Genomic DNA, 3380 nt, shown 5'->3' on the forward strand with positions numbered 1-3380 from the left:
TAATCGTCTCCCAGGTTCAAGGATTCATTGATTAATTTAGTCCTTGCATAATATGATACATGGGGGCATCCTCTTCAGGTAAAGTAGAATTTTTATCAGCTACTTCTGATTATTAAAGGTGCTAAAGACCTAGAAAGACATCAAAGCAGAATTATAGATTCCAAAAATGTTTCCAAAGCCACATTTGGTATCAGAATAAAGATATAATGCAAAGTACCAGTTTCTAGGCTTCACAATAAAGGGAATAAAACACTGGCAATTACTAGTAAGTAATAACACAAAGCTCAAGCTGTTGTGTACCTGGAGAAAGTGTATCACTACAATTACCAGGAATCTCATTTATATGTATAGCTATACTATTCCCAAAGCCTACGCATCCAACTGATGCAATAAGAAAGTTTTAGGTAACTATTGACCAAAAGCAGAACATAAGACTGATGAAACGGTAAGGTAGAATAATGCAAAAGCTAACTTGTGGCCGAGCGTATCCCCTGGGGGCAGCCATTTATTTTTAGGTGCAAGGACTTCATTTACGGTGCTCACATATTTGGCATGTTGAAGCATGCTTCTTATTGAGAAATGTACACTTTTCGCATTCCCAACTGCCAGAAGCATCTTCACTGCACATCAGGCATGTTGTGGTAGAGTCAGCATTCAGAAATGTGCACGAATCACATGCCCAACCTTCAAAATCAGCAATAAACTTTTGTGTTAATGATGCTCCTGTTGCAGAAGATGCCTCTCCTAAATCGTCGTCATCCAACTTTATGATTAAGGATGCCCCAGTATTTGTTTTCCTGTGCTTTTTCCCACCATCTATTCTGCTGCTACTCCCAGCCACATGTGGAGTTTTAGACAGAGTGAGGTTGTTGCTTCCAGCCACATGTGGAGTTTTAGACATAGTGAGATTGTTACTTCCATCCACATGTACACTTGCCAAGTTTTTCACACTGCCTGCTCCAATGTTCATTAGCTTTCTGCCCCCAGCTAGCAGTAAACTACTCGAGCTGGTTGTGCTGCTCACCCCAGCCACATGTGGAGTTTTAGACAGAGTGAGGTTGTCGCTTCCCGCTACATGTGGAGTTTTAGACAGAGTGAGTTTGTTGCTTCCTGCCACCTGTGGAGTTTTAGACAGAGTGAGTTTGTTGCTTCCATCCACATGCGCATTTGCCAAGTTTTTCACACTGCCCGCTCCAATGTTCATTAACTTTCTGCCCCCAGCTAGCTGTAAATTACTCGAGCTGGTTGTGCTGTTCACCCCAGCTCTTTGTAAAAATTGTGGGCCCAAAGTAAAACTCCTTGTGGCTACAGGTGTCTCTTTTGATTCCATAAATTTGACGCCCCAAGCTTCAAATGGACTTTTTGATGTTCTCACAGTGTTGTCTTCTCTTATATCAAGATTATTGGCCCTATTCGTATGTCCTCCACCAGGAACTAAGACATGTTTCGAGCTTGCAGTGCTGTTAGTACTAGGTAGTTTTGCATTTCTAGTTCTCATGAGGGTCATAATTTTCTCAGCTCTTTCCTTGACGAGCATTCTGTCCCCACCTAGTAATAATTTTTTCGAGTTGGTCCGTTTGCTGCTCACAGCTGGGGTTTTAGAGCTCGTTGCTATGTTTCCAAGAGCTCCTTGCGAATCAACATCTTCAAGACCATTCTCAAGTGCTCTAACTAAATTCTCAAAGTAATTCCTAGTCACACTAGTCAGACTAGTAAGCTTTATACGGAAATCATCAAATGTTTTGGAATTACCTTCTTCAACATTCAGGTAAATCTCCAGTTCCTTCTCTGCACAAAGGTGAAGCCTCTCCAAACCAGCCTCTGCCTGGCCTTGCAAATACTCAAAAAACTGCCTTTTCGTTTGCTCCTTATCAGGCAAGTAAAACCCATAAGCATAAGTCCACTTCAACACTCTCCTACACTCAACAATCTGCTTCCATGCTTCTAAGATGAACTTCAATTGTGTCTCTGGTATGGATTGCAATTCACTCAGCTCCTTAACATTCACTTCCCCCATTCTCTTCAAATCTTTTACAGCTTTTCTCCTTGACTTCTCATTAGCAGCCCATCTCTCATAATAATGAGTGTACTTCTCAATAGATTGCTTGGCCATTTCTTTCTTTTGGTCATCTTCATTCCCTGGCGTGTACTTGTTACATGAATTATAACCATGAACTGACCAAGAATTAAGACACAACCAACAAAACTGATACTTGCAAGGGTCTCGACAAGTCATACGCATACACCCTTCATTCTTTTCAATCGGCCTCTTGCATTTAGGACAAGCCTTTGTGTAAGCCAGAATCCAATTTGTGTTCTCTGATTCTGCATTATTTTTCTCCATCCACTTAACCACCATATCACAATCAACCGGACTATGAGCTTCCTCCGTACAACTCCAACAAAAATAATTCGAACAGCCACATATAACTTCACAATTATCACTCCCTATATCAAATTCAACTGCAAAATTACAACCCGGAGCAGGACACCACTTAATCTTCCTATTTTCCTCAACATAAGAACGAAAAAGAAATCCATAGTACCTCTTTTTATCATCATCAGACGTTAATCGATCAATCATATCCTGTGAAACAGCAACTTTACAAGATGGTTCTGCACATCGCAAATTCAAACATCCAGGACCATCAGCTATTGAATTACTAATATACCCTTTCCAACATTCAACACAAAAAGGATGACCACAAGCAGACGCCAAAATTCCATCAGAAGAATAATCCTCAAAGCAAATTCCACAAGATACCTCCTTTGAGTCCCGAAATTGAACAACTTTCTCCTGAATTTTCAAGCCAACAGCTTCTCTAACATTGGATTCATCGGCAAACCATTCTTCATGAACTTTATTCACACTCCAGTTATACCGACGGAGTAAAGCAGATGCATCAGTTCTGGAAACAGAGAGAACAGAAGAAACCTTAGAGATATCATCATCCATGAGACGACCGATATCATCATCGGACAAAACGACATAGTTTTTGTCACGGGGAAGATCATCAAGATCATTATCGATGATATCATCGCCGGAAGACTCCGAGCCACTGTCTCCACCGTTGATGAGGCCATCGTCGCCGTAGAAGTCATCGCCGGCGGAGTCTACGTCGGTTCCATCGTACATGTCGACGTCGTTCTCCATGATCAAAAGACAAAGGTAAAAAAAAGTAATGAGGAGTAAAAATGGCGCAGCTGAGTCAAAGTATAATGGTATTGTATTGTTCTTGGAACAGAATTTTAGCCCTAAAATACTTTTTTTTTAAGATTGTTGAAATCCGCATAGTTATTGGAGAAGGTTTTACATATTTTGTGGAACTATGGGCCCATTCTCTTGACGTGGCAAAAATTATAGAGTACTATTTAATTTT

General features: G+C 40.7%; 1 protein-coding gene across 1 annotated transcript; it reads right to left on the minus strand.

The window, feature by feature from the left end:
- Positions 1-247: 247 nt before the first annotated feature.
- Positions 248-3157, minus strand: LOC125824282 (probable E3 ubiquitin-protein ligase ARI7). The gene is made up of 2 exons (XM_049503628.1): positions 1160-3157; positions 248-1117 (listed from the first exon to the last, which is right to left on the minus strand). Exons 1-2 carry the CDS (start codon positions 3152-3154, stop codon positions 527-529), a joined length of 2586 nt encoding a protein of 861 aa, XP_049359585.1. The 5' UTR covers positions 3155-3157; the 3' UTR covers positions 248-526.
- Between the last annotated feature and the right edge of the window lie 223 nt (positions 3158-3380).

Source organism: Solanum verrucosum, unplaced genomic scaffold (assembly GCF_900185275.1).
Source record: "Solanum verrucosum unplaced genomic scaffold, falcon-dt-bn FXZP01000068.1, whole genome shotgun sequence".
NCBI lineage: Eukaryota > Viridiplantae > Streptophyta > Magnoliopsida > Solanales > Solanaceae > Solanum > Solanum verrucosum.